The 19,831-nt window shown below is 45.0% G+C and overlaps 1 protein-coding gene across 1 annotated transcript; it reads right to left on the reverse strand.

Annotated features, from left to right (window-relative positions):
* Window positions 1-3,719: 3,719 nt before the first annotated feature.
* Window positions 3,720-14,416, reverse strand: LOC120931260 (polycystic kidney disease protein 1-like 3). Its single transcript, XM_040342562.1, has 6 exons — window positions 14,411-14,416; window positions 9,295-9,383; window positions 8,895-9,096; window positions 7,237-7,431; window positions 5,413-5,541; window positions 3,720-5,308 (listed from the first exon to the last, which is right to left on the reverse strand). The coding sequence occupies exons 1-6, from the start codon at window positions 14,414-14,416 to the stop codon at window positions 3,980-3,982; spliced, it is 1,950 nt and encodes a 649-aa protein (XP_040198496.1). The 3' UTR covers window positions 3,720-3,979.
* Window positions 14,417-19,831: the final 5,415 nt, after the last annotated feature.

Genomic DNA, 19,831 nt, shown 5'->3' on the forward strand with positions numbered 1-19,831 from the left:
GATGATTTCCAATGAGAACTGTTCATATCTGTGCAACTTTGAAGTAGTCCCTGCATTACTTTTGTCCCACCTTGATGTGACTTGAGGTCCATAGACCTCCAGAATACATAGGCATTGCTTCAAGTCGCTGCAAAATCGCACCAAAAAATTGTGGCAGAATCTTGCGACTTTCAGGCTAATGCAGTCTGAAAGTTGCACAATTCTACTGCAATTCTGATGTGACTTAAAGCAATGCCTGTGTATTCTGGAGGTCTATGGACCTCAAGTTGCATCAAAGTGGGACCAAAGTAATGCACAGACTACTTTGAAGTCGCACAGATATGAACGGTTCTCATTGGAAATCATGGGGTACGACTTGTCATGCAACATTTAAGTCCCAAGTCGCAGGACAAGTAATTCCTGCAGTCTCTGGTAATCTTGTGCAGTATGTCCGCAGTCTCTGGTAATCTTGTGTAGTATGTCCGCAGTCTCTGGTAATCTCCTGCAGTATGTCCGCAGTCTCTGGTAATCTTGTGCAGTATGTCCGCAGTCTCTGGTAATCTTGTGCAGTATGTCCGCAGTCTCTGGTAATTTTGTGCAGTATGTCCGCAGTCTCTGGTAATCTCCTGCAGTATGTCCGCAGTCTCTGGTAATCTCCTGCTGTATGTCCGCAGTCTCTGGTAATCTTTTGCAGTATGTCCGCAGTCTCTGGTAATCTCCTGCAGTATGTCCGCAGTCTCTGGTAATCTCCTGCAGTATGTCCGCAGTCTCTGGTAATCTTCTGCAGTATGTCCGCAGTCTCTGGTACTCTTGTGCAGTATGTCCGCAGTCTCTGGTAATCTTGTGCAGTATGTCCGCAGTCTCTGGTAATCCTGTGCAGTATGTCCGCAGTCGCTGGTAATCCTGTGCAGTATGTCCGCAGTCTCTGGTAATCTTGTGCAGTATGTCCGCAGTCTCTGGTAACCCTGTGCAGTATGTCCGCAGTCTCTGGTAATCCTGTGCAGTATGTCCGCAGTCTCTGGTAATCCTGTGCAGTATGTCCGCAGTCTCTGGTAATCCTGTGCAGTATGTCCGCAGTCTCTGGTAATCTTGTGCAGTATGTCCGCAGTCTCTGGTAGGGTTGTCCAGATACTGATATCGGTATCGGGACCGATACCGAGTATTTGCGTGAGTACTCGTACTCGCGCAAATACCCCCGATACCTAAATAGAATACTTTCCCCCCCGCCGCATCGAAAGCCGCCGCATCGCACCACCGCATCGAAAGCCGCCGCATTGGTTAAACGGCGTGCGGGAACATCACAACTTTCATTTGAATAGCTGTAGTGTTCCCGCGCGTATAGACACTCCCCCTTGCTCGGGATTGGATGGGTGATCGTGATCTGTCCAATGCCGAGCAAGGGGGAGTGTCTATACGCGCGGGCAAAACAGCTATTCAAATGAATGCTGTGATTTTCTCCATGCGGCGGCTTTCGGCGGCAAAGGTATGGGGGAAATGGCTGGAGGGACATGGCTGCATATGTGAGGGACATGGCTAGAGGGACATGGCTGCATATGTGAGGGACATGGCTAGAGGGACATGGCTGCATATGTGAGGGACATGGCTGCATATGTGAGGGACATGGCTAGAGGGACATGGCTGCATATGTGAGGGACATGGCTAGAGGGACATGGCTGCATATGTGAGGGACATGGCTAGAGGGACATGGCTGCATATGTGAGGGACATGGCTGCATATGTGAGGGACATGGCTAGAGGGACATGGCTGCATATGTGAGGGACATGGCTAGAGGGACATGGCTGCATATGTGAGGGACATGGCTAGAGGGACATGGCTGCATATGTGAGGGACATGGCTAGAGGGACATGGCTGCATATGTGAGGGACATGGCTAGAGGGACATGGCTGCATATGTGGGGGACATGGCTGGGGGGACATGGCTGCATATGTGGGGGACATGGCTGCATTTGGGGACACATTTAAAAAAAGTATCGGTATTCGGTATCGGCGACTACTTGAAAAAAAGTATCGGTACTTGTACTCGGTCCTAAAAAAGTGGTATCGGGACAACCCTAGTCTCTGGTAATCTCCTGCCCATTTCGAGTCCTTCATTACTAACAGTGTCATATTTTAGTTTGTTTGCACCGATCTGTAAGGCTGCGCTATATACCATGATTTGTGATGCTGGGGCTATATACTCTGTGCTGTGACGCTGAGCTGTATACTCCTGACATTGAGTGGAAGCAAGTGGAATACAGGGGACGGAGTGGTGGATTCTATAAGGGGTGTGGCTTATGAGAAGTGGGAGGGACCAAATGTGGAAGGGCGGGGTATTGCGCCCCCCCATCATAAAACTTCACCAGCCGCCACTGTATACAGCACACACATACAATAATTACATTTATCATGCAAGGCTATTTAAAAACACCTGAACTTATTCAAAAAAATACGGGGGTTTGGTCACACTATATGGTCTATAGTGCTAAGCCCACTTACTGCGACAAAGTACCCCGAATAAGTGGGTTACTTACCTTGGTGGGGCCTTTCCAGACTCCTAAACCTTCAGGATGATTCAGAGGAAGGCGAAAACCCCCTCAGTCAGATGGGCTCCAAAGGGGAAAAATTCCTTCCTGATCCCCTAAGGCGATCGGATAGTCCCTGAATCATCAGTCTAGGGTGGCCAGTTCATCCTCTGTCTATTGGAGATTGGTCATTGTTATCCTCTGACTCCTCAGAGGCGGGGCCTTTTCAGACTCCTAAACCTTTAGGATGATTCAGAGGAAGGCGAAAACCCCCTCAGTCAGATGAGTTTCAAAGGGAAAAAATTCCTTCCTGACCCTCTAAGGCGATCAGATAGTCCCTGAATCATCAGTCTAGGGTGACCAGTTCATCTCCTTATGAAATGCACGACTTTCTATACTGTTCAAGACATTATAGATCAGAACACACATTCTATTTCTCATCATCAATATAGAGCCTCGGATCATCTGATTTGACTTTTATTTTAGAGGGACAAAGTTGGACTTTATTTCTCATTTACAGAAAACAAGACATAAATACATTGTGACAACATCCACTGACTTTCCTATTACTACGACCTCCATCCATGTAACCCCAAACATCTCCTGGGGTTACATGGATATCATTCCAGGAAGCCATACAGAGGGAGGCCCATTCCCAAGTCCCCCCTCCCCCCCTGGGGAGCAACCCACCTAGATCACTCCCGGAGAGTCAATGCTGCAGATACCATTGGCAGGAAATATGGAGGATGAGTGGGCTATGGGGGAAGATTCTATCCGGCATATAAGTGGGAAAACAGGACAATGGTGTCTCACAGTCGTCACAGTTCCATGGTTGCAGTGTGGGTCAGAGCACAGTGGACCCCACCCCCCAATGGGGCCCATGTGCACTGCACACTTTGCACCCATGGATAATACTCCATTTCGCTGCATGCTAAAATGGTAGGTGTGAAGGAGTCCTTAGTGGTTTAAGAAGATGGACACTCCTGATTTTTTCCCAATTATATGCTGGTTAGACTCCTTCCCATATAGCCCGCTCCTCCTCCACATGTCCTGCCAATGGCAGTGACTCTTTGGGAGTGGTCTGAGCTGGTTGTTGCCTGGGGGTGGAGCTTGAGATCACGCTTCGCTCTGATTGGCCTTCTGGATTGTGGCTGCTCTACGAATGCACAGTAGGCATGCCCATGTCACGTGTGACGTGATACACCGCTATCATGCAGCAGTCAGATCACATGTGATGGGTGGTCTGATATGTGACACAACCACATTCTCTGGAGATCTTGGTAATAGGGAAGTCAATGGTTGTTGTCACAATGACTTTATGTCTTGTCATCCGTAGATGTTAAAATAAAATTTATCTTCCTACCTATATCATTGGGACCTTAAAAAGTTGAAGTTTGTTCCTGAAAAATAAATGTCACATTAGATGGTTGTAGATCCTTCAGAGTCTAATGATCTGAGGCTCCACATTGATGATCCTGCCTATTCAAAGGTGATGATGAGGCTCCAATGTGGGGATTCTGGCTCTTCGATGGAGGTGATGAGGCTCCACTGTAAGGATCCTGGCTCTTCCATGGCGATGGTGAAGCTGTACGTTGGTGGTGGTGATGAGGCCGTATGGTGAGGATCATTGCTCTCCGATGATGATGATGAGGCCCTACGGTGAGGATCCTGGCTCTCCGATTGTGGTGATGAGGCCCTACTGTGAGGATCCTGGCTCTCTAATGGTGGTGATGAGGCCATACTGTGAGGATCCTGGCTCTCCGATGGTGGTGATGAGGCCATACTGTGAGGACCCTGGCTCTCCGATGGTGGTGATGAGGCCCTACAGTGAGGATCCTGGCTCTCCGATTGTGGTGATGAGGCCATACTGTGAGGATCCTGGCTCTCCAATGGTGATGATGAGGCCCTATGGTGAGGATCCTGGCTCTCCGATGGTGGTGATGAGGCACTACGGTGAGGATCCTGGCTCTCCGATGGTGGTGATGAGGCCATACTGTGAGGATCCTGGCTCTCCGATGGTGATGATGAGGCCGTACGGTGAGGATCCTTGCTCTCCGATGGTGATGATGAGGCCGTACAGTGAGGATCCCTGCTCTCCGATGATGATGATGAGGCCCTACGGTGAGGATCCTGGCTCTTCGATTGTGGTGATGAGGCCCTACTGTGAGGATCCTGGCTCTCTAATGGTGGTGATGAGGCCATACTGTGAGGATCCTGGCTCTCCAATGGTGGTGATGAGGCCATACTGTGAGGACCCTGGCTCTCCGATGGTGGTGATGAGGCCCTACTGTGAGGATCCTGGCTCTCCGATGGTGGTGATGAGGCCATACTGTGAGGACCCTGGCTCTCCAATAGTGATGATGAGGCACTACGGTGAGGATCCTGGCTCTCCAATGGTGGTAATGAGGCCCTACGGTGAGGATCCTGGCTCTCCGATGGTGGTGATGAGGCCATACGGTGAGGATCCTGGCTCTCCGATGGTGGTGATGAGGCCATACGGTGAGGATCCTGGCTCTCCGATGGTGGTGATGAGGCCCTACTGTGAGGGTCCTGGCTCTCCGATGGTGGTGATGAGGCCCTACTGTGAGGATCCTGGCTCTCCGATGGTGGTGATGAGGCCCTACGGTGAGGATCCTGGCTCTCCAATGGTGGTGATGAGTCCACCGGCTGCAGCTTCAGACGCTCACTCTCATAGGTGAAGCCATGGAATTTCTTCTGCTCCTCTGGCTCTATCGGCGACTCATGGTGTTCTTCAGATTGAAGGAATTTATCCCCTGGCATTCCTGCACTCAGATCTTCCTCAGGAACCTGGAAATAGAAAAAGACTTGTCAATGTTTCGAATTTATTCAGAAAAAAAATATCTATAAATCTCCCCATTGTGCTGGGACTCCTCCCTTATACGTATACTTACATTTCCTGATGGAAATGGTGGCGGTGAATTCCCTTGCTTTGTCTCCTTCCAGTCCACATTCCGTAAGAAGGGGTGTCCTCGGATGCCACGTGCTAGCATCATCCGATCATCTTGGTTTTTACATAGTAACTGTAAAAAGGAAAAAAATATAATAAGAAACACTGATATAACATAAACAATCTCTGAACAATAGAATTCCCCTTTTAATATTTGATTCTGACAGTTACATATTTCTTATATCGCTCTTATGATGATGGCAGCCCCAGGGGAGTTCTAGATGCTGTCTGTGTAAGGAATGTCCCCAGAAATTGAATTCACTGCGTATGTGATTGGTTCGGTCATGATCCAAGGAAACCACACAGACCCAGTGGTGTAGCGTGGGGGGGGGGGCATGGCACTGGGTGCAACATTTAGGGGGGGCGCAATTCCCCTCCAGTATGTGTCACAAATGCTGTCTCCTCCTAAATGTACTTTCCTCCGTGCTTTGCCGCCATGTTTAGTCTCAGGCGCCCTGTGATTGGGCGTATGGGGGCATGTGCGGCGGGGCTGGCCGGTCCACGATTGCGGTAGATCCTGGAGTCCCGCCTCTGCCCATGTCCAGTATCCGGCATTGTGATTGGTCGAAGGCAGGACTTCAGGAGCAACCGCAATCGTTAACAGGCCTGCCCCGCCGCCGCTGATGACCCCATACGCCCAATCACAGGGTGCCGGAGATGGAGTCTGAACATGGCAAAGCGCGAGCGGCGGGAGACACAAGAAATTAAGATTTTGAACCGCCGCTGTCTACTTCTTCTCCGGACCAATGGATAACAGAGAAGGAGACTCCCTCGTGATCGTGAGGGGGTATTTTGGACACAGTCTGGGGAGATGGAGCAGCCAGAGAGAGAGAGAAGAGCAGCTAGTGCAGCTAGATTCATGCAGTGTAGTGTAGTGGTCAGTATAGAAATACTGTAGGTAGGATAGTGTAGTGGTCAGTATAGTATAGTGGTTAGTAGTGGTTAGTGTAGTGTAGTGGTCAGTATAGTGTAATGGTCAGTGTAGTATAGTGATCAGTATAGTGGTTAGTGTAGTGTAGGGGTTAGTATAGTGTAGTGGTCAGTGTCGTGTAGTATAGTGGTCAGTATAGTGTAGTGGTCAATATAGTGTAGTGGTCAGTATAGTGTAGTTGTCAGTGTAGTGTAGCAGGTAGTATAGTGGTCAGTATAGTATAGTGGTCAGTGTAGTATAGTGGTCAGTATAGTATAGTGGTAAGTGTTGTGTAGCATGTAGTATAGTGGTCAGTGTAGTGTAGCGGTCAATATAACTGTCAGTGAAGTGGTCAGTATTGTGTAGTGGTCAGTGTAGTGTAGTATTTTGGTCAATATAGTATAGTGGTCAGTGTAGTGTAGTACAGTGGTTAGTGTAGTGTAGTGGTCAGTGTAGTGGTCAGTATAGTATAGTGGTCAGTGTAGTGTAACAGTCAGTATAGTATTCAGTATAGTGTAGTGTAGTATAGTGGTGAGTGTAGTGTAGTGGTCAGTATAGGAATCGGGTAGGTCAGTGTAGTGTAGTGGACAGTATAGTGTAGTGGTCAGCATAGTGGACAGTGTAGCGGACAGTGTAGTGGTCAGTGTAGAGTGAAGTGTAGTGGTTGGTGTAGGAATCAGGCTGGTCAGTACTATTGTAGGAAGGGAATGGACTCTGGGAGTGTGGTGCTCAGTTCCATCAATGTGTGCAGGTAAACATGTGACATTTCTAATGTGTCTTCTACAATCCTAATAAGATATATGTAACCTGGAAAGGACTTTGTCCCTTTAAAGATATAAAACCTCTATGTATACTTACGATCTCTATGATGCCACGGAGGGTAGGGTTCACGCCTTCTGGAAAACGCGGTTTCCTGGTGGTCACTTTCACTATTATTTTTATGGTGGACTCTCTGCCTCTAAGAAATGGATGCCAGCCGAACGCCATCACATATACTATTACTCCCAGTGCAAAATAGTCGACCATGCCGAAGTATGGTAAATCTTGATGGACCTGTAAAAACATGATGAAGAGAAAAATAAATTAGCTGATTGTCATTTACCAACACAATTAGACACAGCAACAAGAGGGGGGATGGGGAGCAGGGATGTAGCATTACATTACATTATCTCAATGCCAGCTTGTCTCCAGTCTCTTCTGGGCCTTAATCTGTGGGTAGGAGGCCCGCCCACCGTCCCTTCCAAAACACACAGTGACAGTGGGTTCTGTCACAGTCTCCCAAATTGAGGGAAATTTCTCTCTTAACCGCTTAAAGCCCGCCGCATGTATATATACGTCCACAGAATGGCACGTACAGGCAAATGGGCGTACATGTACGTCCCTGCCTTTCCGCGGGTCGGGGGTCTGATCGGGACCCCCCCCCGGTACATGCGGCGGTCGGAAATTGCCGGGGAGCGATCCGGGATGAGGGCGCGGCTATTTGTTTCTAGCCACCCCCTCGCGATCGCTCCCCGGAGCTGAAGAACGGGGAGAGCCGAATGTAAACACGGCTTCCCCGTGCCTCACTGTGGCGGCTGCATCGATTGTGTCATCCCTTTTATAGGAAGACTCGATCGATGACATCAGACCTACAGCCACACCCCCCTACAGTTGTAAACACACACTAGGTGAACCCTAACTCCTACAGCGCCCCCTGTGGTTAACTCCCAAATTTCAACTGTCATTTTCACAATAAACAATGCAATTTAAATGCATTTTTTTGCTGTGAAAATGACAATGGTCCCAAAAATGTGTCAAAATTGTCCGAAGTGTCCACCATAATGTCGCAGTCAGGAAAAAAATCGCTGATCGCCGCCATTAGTAGTAAAAAAATAAATAAATAATAAAAATGCAATAAAACTATCCCCTATTTTGTAAATTTTGCGCAAACCAATCGATAAACGCTTATTGTGATTTTTTTTTTACCAAAAATAGGTAGAAGAATACGTAGCGGACTAAACTGAGTAAAAAAAAAATTTTATATGTGTTTTCGGGGGATATTTATTATAGCAAAAAGTAAAAAATATTGAATTTTTTTCAAAATTGTCGCTCTATTTTTGTTTATAGCGCAAAAAATAAAAACCGCAGAGGTGATCAAATACCACCAAAAGAAAGCTCTATTTGTGGGAAAAAAAGGACGTCAATTTTGTTTGGGAGCCACGTCGCACGACCGCGCCAGTGTCAGTTAAAGCGTTGCAGTGCCAAATCGCAAAACCTGGCCTGGGCATTTAGCTGCCTAAAGGTCCGGGGCTTAAGTGGTTAAAGAATTGTCCCCAGAACAGGCACCCCTATTGAAGGTTTCTGGGGAAAACTCTATAACTTTGGATCTTACTTTCTTCCTCAATGACAGTGGTCACCAATACAAACAGATGGGGGGGGGGGGGGGCCCAATAGGCCCCACTTTATCTTATGTCTATATCCCATAATAACAAACATTACAATTAGATCTAATATCAGGTGGCTAGCATGTATCTTACCTCTGGCGCCATGAACGCTAGACTCCCGACTTGTCCTTTGGTCCTCTTTGACTCTGTGACTCCAGCAACTGACAAGCTAAAACCCGTGATTTTGATGTGGCCGTCATCACTCAAGAGGATATTTTTAGGCTTGATGTCTCTGTGGACGATCTCCTTAGAATGCAGGAACCGCAGAGCGCGGATCATTTCCGCTATGAAGTATCTGATGGGGAAAGAGATATATAAATTAGCATCCCAAATCATTGCAGACTAATTTAATCTAAAGATGAAATGACTTCCCCCTATAGTACATAGGGGTGTGGATGGTCAGGGCTCAGGTGAAGGGGGTGATCACTGCCATTTCCTCAGTGGTCGGTCACCCCCCCCCCCGACTCCAGAGTGACCCGGGTATTGAACTTACCTGATGGTGTCTTCGGGTAATGGACCTGAAACCATAGTGTCGAAGAGATCCCCTCTGCTCAGGCGTTCCATGACAAAGACGATAAGTTGCTGTGTAGAAATAAGAGAAAAAGTTTACATTATAGTCATGCAGGATTTCATTTTGTAATAGACAGACACACACACACAAGTTAGGAAAACTAGATAGAGTTGTAGTTGTAGGAGGCACTCTAGAGTTCTGCTCTTACCCATACTGCTTTCCATCCACTACAGCCGGCAGGGCCGCCATCAGGGGGGTACAGGCAGGGGTCCGGAGGCCCACAGGGCCCCAGAAGGCAACCCCCCTTTTTTTTATTTATTTTTTATTAAAAAAATATATATATTTTTAATATATTTGTATTTTATTTTTTATTAAAGGGCCAATTTTTTTTATTTTTAGAGGTCCGGAGGTCCCCAGGGGCCCGGAGGACCCCGAATGGCAACCCCCCCTTTTTTTTATTTATTTTTCATAAAAAAATATATATATTTGTTTTAATATATTTTTATTTTATTTTTTATTAAAGGGCCATTTTTTTTTATTTATTTTTTTATAAAAAAAATATATATATTTTTTTTAATATATTTTTATTTTATTTTTTATTAAAGGGTCAATTCTTTTTTTTTTTTTTTTTTTTAGAGGTACAAAGGTCCCCAGGGGCCCGGAGGACCCCAGGGCCCTGGATGGCAACCCCCCTTTTATTTATTTATTTTTTATAAAAAATATATATATATTTTTTAATATATTTTTATTTTATTTTTTATTAAAGGGCCAATTTTTTTTTTTTTTAGAGGTCCGGAGGTCCCCAGGGCCCTGGAGGACTCCAGGGCCCCGGATGGCAACCCCCCCCTTTTTATTTATTTTTATAAAAAATATATATTTTTTTTAATATATTATTATTTTATTTTTTATTAAAGGGACATTTTTTTTTTTTTTTTTAGGGGTCCGGAGGTCCCCAGGGGCCCAGAGATCCTCAGGGCCCCGGATGACAACCTTTTTTTATATATTTTTTTATTTCTTTTATTATATATATATATATATATATATATATATATATATATATATATATATATATATATATATATATATATATATATATATAAAATATTATTATTATTATTATTATTATTAATTATTAAAGGGCTCAGAGGTCCCCAGGGCCCCATGTGGCAAACCCCCTTTATTTTTTTTATAAATGTTTATTTTTTTATTTTTGTTTATATATTTATTTTTTATTAAAGGGCCCAGAGGTCCCCAGGGCTCTGTATGGCAACCCCCCCTTTTTTTATTTTTTTATAAATGTTTATTTTATTTTTTATATATTTATATATTTTTTATTTATTTTTTTATTTTTATTAAAGGGCCCAGAGGTCCCCAGGGCCCCGGATGGCTACCCCCCTTTTATTATATATATTTTTCTTTATTTCTTCTTTTTTTTTGTAAAGAGCCCCCCCGCTTCTCAATTCGATTCGCGGCAGCTCCAGGAGGGCCCATGCCTGAAGCTGTGTAAGGGGCCCCATAATTCCTGATGGCGGCCCTGTGTATAATAGTATATACTCCTCTGTATAATGGTATATACTCCTCTGTATAATGGTATATACTCCTCTGTATAATGGTATATACTCCTCTGTATAATGGTATATACTCCTCTTTATAATAGTATATACTCCTCTGTATAATGTTATATACTCCTCTGTATAATAGTATATACTCCTCTTTATAATAGTATATACTCCTCTGTATAATGTTATATACTCCTCTGTATAATGGTATATACTCCTCTGTATAATGGTATATACTCTTCTGTATAATGGTATATACTCCTCTGTATAATGGTATATACTCCTCTGTATAATACTATATACTCCTCTGTATAATAGTATATACTCCTCTGTATAATAGTATATACTCCTCTGTATAATGGTATATACTCCTCTGTATAATAGTATATACTCCTCTGTATAATGGTATATACTCCTCTGTATAATAGTATATACTCCTCTGTATAATAGTATATACTCCTCTGTATAATAGTATATACTCCTCTGTATAATGGTATATACTCCTCTGTATAATGGTATATACTCCTCTGTATAATGGTATATACTCCTCTTTATAATAGTATATACTCCTCTGTATAATGTTATATACTCCTCTGTATAATATTATATACTCCTCTGTATAATGGTATATACTCCTCTGTATAATGTTATATACTCCTCTGTATAATGGTATATACTCCTCTGTATAATAGTATATACTCCTCTGTATAATAGTATATACTCCTCTGTATAATGGTATATACTCCTCTGTATAATGGTATATACTCCTCTGTATAATGGTATATACTCCTCTTTATAATAGTATATACTCCTCTGTATAATAGTATATACTCCTCTGTATAATGGTATATACTCCTCTGTATAATAGTATATACTCCTCTGTATAATAGTATATACTCCTCTGTATAATGGTATATACTCCTCTGTATAATGTTATATATACTCCTCTGTATAATGGTATATACTCCTCTGTATAATGGTATATACTCCTCTGTATAATGGTATATACTCCTCTGTATAATGGTATATACTCCTCTGTATAATAGTATATACTCCTCTGTATAATGGTATATACTCCTCTGTATAATAGTATATACTCCTCTGTATAATGGTATATACTCCTCTGTATAATGGTATATACTCCTCTGTATAATGGTATATACTCCTCTGTATAATAGTATATACTCCTCTGTATAATGGTATATACTCCTCTGTATAATGGTATATACTCCTCTGTATAATATTATATACTCCTCTGTATAATATTATATACTCCCCTGTATAATAGTATATACTCCTCTGTATAATAGTATATACTCCTCTGTATAATATTATATAATCCTCTGTATAATGTTATATACTCCTCTGTATAATGGTATATACTCCTCTGTATAATACTATATACTCCTCTGTATAATGGTATATACTCCTCTGTATAATAGTATATACTCCTCTGTATAATGGTATATACTCCTCTGTATAATAGTATATACTCCTCTGTATAATAGTATATACTCCTCTGTATAATGGTATATACTCCTCTGTATAATGGTATATACTCCTCTGTATAATAGTATATACTCCTCTGTATAATACGATATACTCCTCTGTATAATGTTATATATATACTCCTCTGTATAATGGTATATACTCCTCTTAACCCTTTCACCACCGGAGGTGATTTAGTGCACATTCAAATGTACATTTTAGGCCTGAAGGTTGATGAGACACCGGAGAATAAAATAGTGGTTGTTCCATGTTTTTATGTCATAGGTTGTCAGCACAAAACTTTATCAATAAAAAAAATACACTAAAAATAAATAAATGTAATACATTTTTTTAAATATATAATTATTGCCATTTTTTTATGTTAAAATATAAAAGAAGAGGATGCGTCCAATAAATAGATCCCCGACATGAGACGCGTGCAGAACGAAAAAATGTGTTTAGTTTTCGATTTGGTATTTACGTAAATTTGTTTATTTTGTTTAACTCATTTTCGAAAATAGGTTTCATTTATTCAAATCGATTACATTTTTAAGAATTCGGTCAAATTCTCAAAATTTTTAATTGATTAGAATTCCATTCAAAATCAGACTTATTCTATTCAAAATTACAATTTTGAAAGATAGTTATATTCTTTCTATTCCATTCTATTCTTTTCTGCTCTAGTCAAATATATTCTATTCAAATTTTGGAAAACAGTTATATTTTTCTATTCTTTCTTTTCTATTTATTATTTTCTATTCTATTTTAGTCTTTTATATTCTATTCAAGTTCGAAAATTGGAATTTCGGAAGATGGTTAACCACTTCCCGACTGCCGCATGTAAATGTACGTCCACAGTATGGCACGTACAGGCACATGGGCGTACATGTACGTCCTGTCCTTCTAGCGGGTGGGGGGTCCGATCGGGACCCCCCCGCGCTACATGCGGCGGTCGGGTTCGCTCGGGGAGCGATCCGGGACGACGGCGCGGCTATTTGTTTATAGCCGCTCCGTCGCAATCGCTCCCCGGAGCTGAAGAACGGGGAGAGCCGTATGTAAACACGGCTTCCCCGTGCTTCACTATGGCGGCGCATGGATCGTGTCATCCCCTTTATAGGGAGACACAATCGATGATGTCAGACCTACAGCCACACCCCCCTACAGTTGTAAACACACACTAAGTGAACCCTAACTCCTACAGCGCCACCTGTGGTTAACTCCCAAACTGCAACTGTCATTTTCACAATAAAGAATGCAATTTAAATGCATTTTTTGCTGTGAAAATGACAATGGTCCCAAAAATGTGTCAGTTGTCCGAAGTGTCCGCCATAATGTCGCAGTCACGGAAAAAATCGCTGATCGCCGCCATTAGTAGTAAAAAAAATAATAATAATAAAAATGCAATAAAACTATCCCCTATTTTGTAAACGCTATAAATTTTGCGCAAACCAATCGATAAACGCTTATTGCGATTTTTTTTACCAAAAATAGGTAGAAGAATACGTATCGGCCTAAACTGAGGAAAAAAAACATTTTTATATATGTTTTTGGGGGATATTTATTATAACAAAAAGTAAAAAATATTGAATTTTTTTCAAAATTGTCGCTTTATTTTTGTTTATAGCGCAAAAAATAAAAACCACAGAGGTGATCAAATACCACCAAAAGAAAGCTCTATTTGTGGGGAAAAAAAGGACGCCAATTTTGTTTGGGAGCCACGTCGCACGACCGCGCAATTGTCAGTTAAAGCGACGCAGTCCCGAACTGTAAAAACACCTTGGGTCTTTAGGCAGCATTTTGGTCCGGGGCTTATTAAATTCTTTCTGTTCTATTGTTTTTGCCATGTTTGAAAAATCGTTTTAGGCCCCCCAACCCCCAAAACAATATATATATTTTCTGAAAGCAGACACCCTAGACCAGTGGTTCTCAACCTTCCTAGTGCCGTGACGCCTTGATAACATTCCCAAGTTGTGGGGACCCCTAACAGTAAAATTATTTTCGTAGCGTGGGTTGTCAGCACCCAAGATAAGTAATTTGCGCCCCTAACCCACCGACATTCAGCGCTCCCCGAGTCCCTTTCACTTGTACAGTATTAAAATCCTTATGGTACATGTGACGGTATTGGTATGATATCCCCGTCAAGCATTCCCTCCTCTCCATACAAGAACATCACAGAAGCATCCATACATGAGGCAAGGCTTAAGGCTGGAACAACACAGACTTTTAATAGTAAAAACCAGAGCTTATATGTGGTTACAACTGTTACAATGACAAATCTCCGCCCCCCCTTACACAGTGGGGGGTCTTCAATACAGCTCCCTTGAAATAAAGATATTTCTTTGAACTAGTCAGTATCTAGCCGGTTCGGCTCCGCATATAGAGAGATAATTACCACAATGAAGCAATCAGCATAATTAACATGAGCCACTTATCTAATCACAGTAACCAGTAAACACAGGGCTAGAACAATTAACATTTGAAACAGGACTGGCTGCAGAAGGGCAAATACCATTAACAGCCTTAAACAAGCAGGGAGGATTAACCTGAAGCATATAGGTAAAAAGTCCTTCACAATGGCCCCCCTTTTTCTCCCTGCTCCGGGCAAACCCGGTTGGACCTTCCCTGGTCCAGTAGGGTTGACGGGTTCAGAGCTTTTAGTCCGAGGTTAACTCCGTTTGGCGTGACTGACCTCCCTTGGCAACTGCTCCCGACTCAGGTATGCCACCGGGTCGTCAGATCACACGCCGGTCAGTCCCCAAGTCTTTGTGCGATCTGCAGAGTCACCAGAAGTCAGTGTGAAGACGGCGAATGGGTCTGTGCGCCGCCATCTAGGTGTCCCGCTATGGGAGGGGGCAGGTTATGGCTCTGAAGTGACAATCACAGGAGATTCATAAAAAGGAAAAGTTATATTTGTTGAAATGCTGTAGCACTGGTGCTCAGAGTCCGGGGGGGGGGGGGAGGGGAGGGGACTCAGAGCCCCATAAGGTCAGCCACCCCCTGCTCCCTCCGCAGCCGCCGGTTCTCCTCTTTGAGCTTCTCCAGCTCCATCTCCAGTTCATGGAGCCTGGGGGGGTCAGCCCGCTGTGACCTAAGGTGGTTGTTCTCCTCCTCCATGCGGCTTATGCACTCCTCCAGCTCTATGTACTCACGGATCAGATCCTGCTTGCTCATGTCCTGCAGGCTTTCCACGTGGTCCTTCATCATCAGGAACTGGGTGGTGGTGTAAGGGGCCACCGGTGGGCCCTTGGCGAACATCTCGGCCCGCATCTGGGGCACCCGCTGCGATTCCATCTCCTCCAGTCGCTTCTTCTCCTCCCAGGTCCGCTGGTTATATGACTTCCAGGACCTCTTCTTCTTGGTGGGTAGCTGGCGGTGCCTCTTTCTGCCCAGCTCCCTCCAAGGCCCCTCCGGCTCATGGCTGTCGCCCATGACCAGCTGACAATGGTGTTCCCTGTTGTCCGTAATAACAGATTGTACCATGAGGGCTTCGTAAGGGGTGCCCAATGGTTCTTCCTGACCCAGCTCCTGGGGATCCCAAGCCGAGTCTACACAATGGGCTGCTGCTGGTGGGCGGTACCCAGGTTAAGACCAATTTGACCTGGTGTTGTCATTCAGGGGGCAATTCTGCTTGAAGTGACCCAACTGTTTGCACCGGAAGCAGCGTTGTTCGTTGTCCTCCTGGCGTGGATAGCGAGGGCTCGATGTCATCGATCTGTTAGGCGGTTGGTATCTAGCGGCTGGTGGGTGTGAGGGCGCCGTTGGTCGTGGAGGTTGTACCCGTGGTGTGAACTGGTTTGTCTTGCGAGTATCCGCATATTCATCCGCCAACTTCGCGGCCTCTGGTAGAGTCATGGGCCTGCGATCTCTCACCCAATCTTTGACATCCGTCTGGATGTGATTGTAAAATTGCTCCAGGAGCATTAGTTGCAAAATGTCCTCTGCGGTGGTGGCCTGGCTGCTGTTAACCCAGTTAGAGGCCGACAGGGACAACTGGCATGCCCATTCCACGTAAGAGTCTTCCGTGGTTTTGCGTGAGTCCCTGAACTTCTGTCTGTGGGACTCTGGGGTTACTGCATAACGAGCCAGGAGCACTTCTTTAACCCGGGCGTAGCTATGGATATCCTGATCTGGCACGGTCCGGAAAGCATCAGAAGCTTTGCCTGACAGTTTGCCTGACAATATTGAAACCCACTCTCCTCTAGCTATTCGGTGCAGGTTACATTGTCGCTCAAAGTCTGCCAGGTAGTTATCAATCTCACAGTCCTTTTTATCAAAAGCTTTAAAAGCGCTAAACGGAATCTTCCTTGCGTCTGCTGTGCTGTACTCACTGTTTGGAGAAGGTGCGGCTGCTTGTTGGACTGCTGCCAGTTTTAACTGTAGCTCTGCGTCTCTTATTTGTTTATCCTTCTGTAGTTCTGCGTCTCTTATTTGTTTAGCCTCCTTCGCTAACAGGTCCATCACTTTCAGCACCACATCCGGCGTTGGGTTCGGGCCGAACCACGCTAGCTTCTCTCTCATTAGCTTGTTGGTTGGTGACTCCTCCTGAATCACTGGTGTCTCCATCTCTTGTACTGCTGGCGTTGCTGCAATCACGTTCTCCTGGTCTAGCTCCATTAATTCTGCTATGATGACCCGTTTGGTTTTGTTGCTAGCAATCCTTCCACGAACTTCCAGTAGTTCTTTCAGTGTATTTCTTTTAAGCAGGGTGTAGCAGCCTTCCATTCACTGTTCCCAGTGTCTGCTTGGAATCCTGGTGTAAGGGAGAGTAGAAGGGAAAATCCCGCTGCTGTCAACCAATTTGTGACGGTATTGGTATGATATCCCCGTCAAGCATTCCCTCCTCTCCATACAAGAACATCACAGAAGCATCCATACATGAGGCAAGGCTTAAGGCTGGAACAACACAGAGTTTTAATAGTAAAAACCAGAGCTTATATGTGGTTACAACTGTTACAATGACAAATCTCCGCCCCCCCTTACACAGTGGGGGGTCTTCAATACAGCTCCCTTGAAATAAAGATATTTCTTTGAACTAGTCAGTATCTAGCCGGTTCGGCTCCGCATATAGAGAGATAATTACCACAATGAAGCAATCAGCATAATTAACATGAGCCACTTTTCTAATCACAGTAACCAGTAAACACAGGGCTAGAACAATTAACATTTGAAACAGGGCTGGCTGCAGAAGGGCAAATACCATTAACAGCCTTAAACAAGCAGGGAGGATTAACCTGAAGCATATAGGTAAAAAGTCCTTCACAGTACATTTAACCATTTCCATACCGGGGGGCACTTACGCACCTTCCCGCCCAAGCCAATTTTCAGCTTTCAGCGCTGTCGCACTTTGAATGACAATTGCGCGGTCATGCTACACTGTACCCAAACTAATTTTTTATCATTTTTTCCCCACAAATAGAGCTTTCTTTTGGTGGTATTTGATCACCTCTGCGATTTTTATTTTTTGCGCAACAACTAAAAAAAGACCGAAAAGTTTTTATTTTTTTCTGTAAATTTTTTGGGTAAATAAGTAAGCTTTCTACTTTGATTACGGGCACCGATGAGGTGGCACTAAATGGGTACCGATGAGGTGGCACTGATGGGTCCCGGTGAGGTGGCACTGATGGGCACAGGTGAGGCGGCACTGTTGGACACTGATAGGCAGCACTGATAGGCAGTGCTGGTATGTGGCACTGATGGGCACTCATAGGTGGCACTGATGGGCACTCATAGGCGGAACTTATGGGTGGCACAGATGGGCACTGATAGGTGGGCACTGGGCATGTATGGGCACTGAGGGGTGGCACTGATGGACACTGTGAGGTGGCACTGATGGACATTGTGGGGTGGCACTGATGGACACTGTGGGGTGGCACTGATGGACACTGAGGGGTGGCACTGATGGACACTGAAGGGTGGCACTGATGGACACTGAGGGGTGGCACTGATGGACACTGTGGGGTGGGACTGATGGACACTGTGGGGTGGGACTGATGGACACTGAGGGGTGGCACTGATGGACACTGAGGGGTCCATGTTGCCAGTCAGGGCCCATGTATTCTCTTTTTTTTTCTTACTGCCTTTTTTTTTACTGCCCTTCCCTGGTGGTCCAGTGTGGGGATCCGAGGGGGGGCTGCGCTGATAAACAATCTGCGCGAACCCCCCCTGTCAGGAGAGCCGCCGATCGGCTCTCCTCTACTCGCGTCTGTCAGACGCGAGTGAGGAAGAGCCATCAACGGTTCTTCCTGTTTACATCGCGATCAGCCGTGAGGCTCTTTACCGAGATCGGAGATGCAGGGTGTCAGACTGACACCCCGCATCACCGAATGCCGCGCTGCGCGCCCCCACGGGCACGCGCCGGCATGAAATCCTGCTGATAGGCAGCACTGATGGGCACTGCTAGGCTGCACTAATGAGAACACTAATAGGCTGTACTGATGGGCACTGCTAGGCTGCACTAATGAGAACACTAATAGGCTGTACTGGCAAAATGAAGGAAGAAAATTGGACAGCCGCACTCCAAAATGACTTAAAAAAAGTTGTCTTTTATTTTCAACTGTACACATACAGTCACTGCAACCACAAAAACAGGACAGCCGACGCGTTTCGCACTTGTAGTTAGTGCTTAATCATGGCTCCTTGAATGACAATTGCGCGGTCATGCTACACTGTACCCAAACAACTTTTTTATCATTTTGTTCCCACAAATAGAGCTTTCTTTTGGTGGTATTTAATCACCTCTGCGAGAACACTAATAGGCTGTACTGATGGGAACTGATAGGCTGCACTGATGGGCACTGATAGGTGGTTCTGATGGACACTGATAGGCAGCACTGATGGGCACTAATAGGCAGCACTGATGGGCACTGATAGATGGCACTGATGGGCACTGATAAGGGGTACCGATGGTCACTAATAGATGGTACTGATGGGCACTGATTGGCTGCACTGATAGGTGGTACTAATGGGCACCGATAGGCAGCACTGATGGACACTGATAGACGGCCCTGGTATGCACTGATTGGCTGCTCTGATGGGCTGCACTGATAGGCACTGGTAGGCTTCACTGATGGGCTGCACTGATAGGCAGCACGGATGGGCCACACTGATGGGCTGCACTGATGGGCACTGATAGGCAGCACAGATGGTCCACACTGATGGGCGGCACTGATAGGCTGCACTGATGGGCACTGATGGGATGCACTGATTGTCAGTGTAGATGTCCCCTGTGTGGATTGCCGCTTACCGGATCTCCTCTCCTCACACACTGTTAGCATGAGGAGAGAAAAGTTGATAACTGGCAAATCCTGTTTACACCGTGATCAGCTGTGATTGGCCCTCTACGAGTCTACCCCGATCTGTAATTAGCTGTGATCAGCCCTCTACCCCGATCTGTAATCAGCTGTGATCGGCCCTCTACCCCGATCTGTAATCAGCTCTACCCCGATCTGTAATCAGCTGTGATCGGCCATCTA

The sequence above is a fragment of the Rana temporaria genome, chromosome 1 (assembly GCF_905171775.1).
Source record: "Rana temporaria chromosome 1, aRanTem1.1, whole genome shotgun sequence".
Lineage (NCBI taxonomy): Eukaryota > Metazoa > Chordata > Amphibia > Anura > Ranidae > Rana > Rana temporaria.